Below are 1865 nucleotides of genomic sequence, written 5' to 3'. Positions count from 1 at the left end.
TATGTTCATTCTAGTGGCCATAGATTATTTCACACAATGGGTCAAAGCCGCATCTTACAAAGTTATAACTAAGAAGGTCGTCGCAGATTTTGTTCGGGATCACATTGTTTGTCAGTTCAGAATGCCAAAGTCAATCATCATCGACAATGCCGCCAATCTCAATAGTGAACTAATAAAGGCCATGTGTGAAAATTTCAAGATCAAGCATAAGAATTCCACGGCATACAGGCTGTAAATGAATAGAGCTGTAGAGGCCGCCAACAAGAATATCAAGAAGATACTAAGGAAAATGGTAGACAATTACAAGCAATGGCACAAGAAGTTGCCATTTTCTCTGCTCGGGTATCGTACCACGGTTCGCACATCTACTAGGACAACTCCTTACCTATTGGTTTATGGCACTGAAGCAGTTATTCCTGCCGAAGTAGAAATCCCTTCTTTGAGAATTATACAAGAAGTCGAGCTCAGCGATGCAGAATGGGTACAACCCTACTATGAACAACTGGCTCTCATTGACGGAAAGAGAATTAATGCAGTATGTCACGGTCAACTCTACTAGAACAGAATGGCAAGAGCTTTGAACAAAAAGGTCTGACCAAGGCAATTCACACCGGGGTAGTTGGTACTAAAGCGGATCTTCCCACATCAGGATGAAGCCTAGGGGAAGTTCTCACCCAACTGGAAAGGTCCCTACATGGTTCATCGAGTATTAGCAGGAGGAGCACTCGTACTTGCAGAAATGGACGGAGAGATTTGGCCAAAACCTATCAACTCAGTCGCAGTCAAGAGATACTATGTTTAGGATTGTTTACATTTCTTCACTTGATGTAATTGAACTATGCTTGACCTGATTCCCGTTTAAGAGAGGATACGTAGGCAGCCTTGTGGGTTCGGTCACATCTTAATAAAATTTTCATTTTTCCCATGATCGGAAATTGGGACAAGATTGCAAGTTCAGCCAACTTTGTCATATGTGGAACAACCAAAAGTATTGCATTTAAACTGGGGCAGAATTTTGAGGGGAGCCCTCAAAATTCTAAGGCAAGGAGGTTGCAATGTCTCTGAAATATGTCACAGTCACTGGTTCATCTAAATTATTTGATATCACATACTATATTTCAAATAATTATATTTTTGCAAATAATTTGTCAAATGCAGGTATATTGTTTTGAAAACTTTGTTTCTATGACAGCCATTCGTTACCCAGGATAACTCAAATAGGATCTCGAGACAGGAGTAAAGGCTAAACAAGGAATCAAGAGCACGAACCAACCGTACCCCGCAAAACTCACAATTTTCCTTTGAATGAAGGTACGATAGACACAATAGTACTATTCGCAAATACATACGCACAACAAAATCACTACCTCCATGATGACAAGTTGCTAAATGCAAACACATCAAGCTAAGAAATAATTTATTCTCTCGCAACCAATCATTGCTTTTCTTGCGTAAGGCTAAGCACTGCATTTCTCTGCATGAGACTAAGCATTGTTTCCATTTCTTGCATGAGGCTAAGCATTGCCTCCTTAATCGCATAAGGCTAAGCATTGCCTTTCTCTGCATGAGACTAAGCATTGTCTCATCTTCTTGCATGAGGCTAAGCACTACCTCCCTAATTGCATAAGGCTAAGCATTGCCTTTCCTTGTGTGAGACTAAGCATTGTCTCCCCTCTTTGCATGAGACTAAGCATTGTCTCCTCTTCTTGCATGAGGCTAAGCATTGCCTCCCTAATTGCATGAGGCTAAGCATTGCCTTTCCCTACACGAGACTTAGTATTGTCTCCTCTTCTTGCATGAGGCTAAGCATTGCCTCCTTAATTGCATAAGGCTAAGCACTGCCTTTCTCTGCATGAGACTAAGTA

General features: G+C 41.2%; 1 protein-coding gene across 1 annotated transcript; it reads left to right on the top strand.

Moving 5' to 3' along the window:
* Positions 1-235: 235 nt before the first annotated feature.
* On the top strand, positions 236-1212 carry LOC138899658 (uncharacterized). Its single transcript, XM_070186337.1, has 2 exons — positions 236-535; positions 1159-1212. Exons 1-2 carry the CDS (start codon positions 236-238, stop codon positions 1210-1212), a joined length of 354 nt encoding a protein of 117 aa, XP_070042438.1.
* Positions 1213-1865: the final 653 nt, after the last annotated feature.

The sequence above is a fragment of the Nicotiana tomentosiformis genome, chromosome 10 (assembly GCF_000390325.3).
Source record: "Nicotiana tomentosiformis chromosome 10, ASM39032v3, whole genome shotgun sequence".
Taxonomy (NCBI): domain Eukaryota; kingdom Viridiplantae; phylum Streptophyta; class Magnoliopsida; order Solanales; family Solanaceae; genus Nicotiana; species Nicotiana tomentosiformis.
Note: the sequence above shows the minus strand (reverse complement) of the source record. Positions and strands in the feature narration are given on the sequence as shown.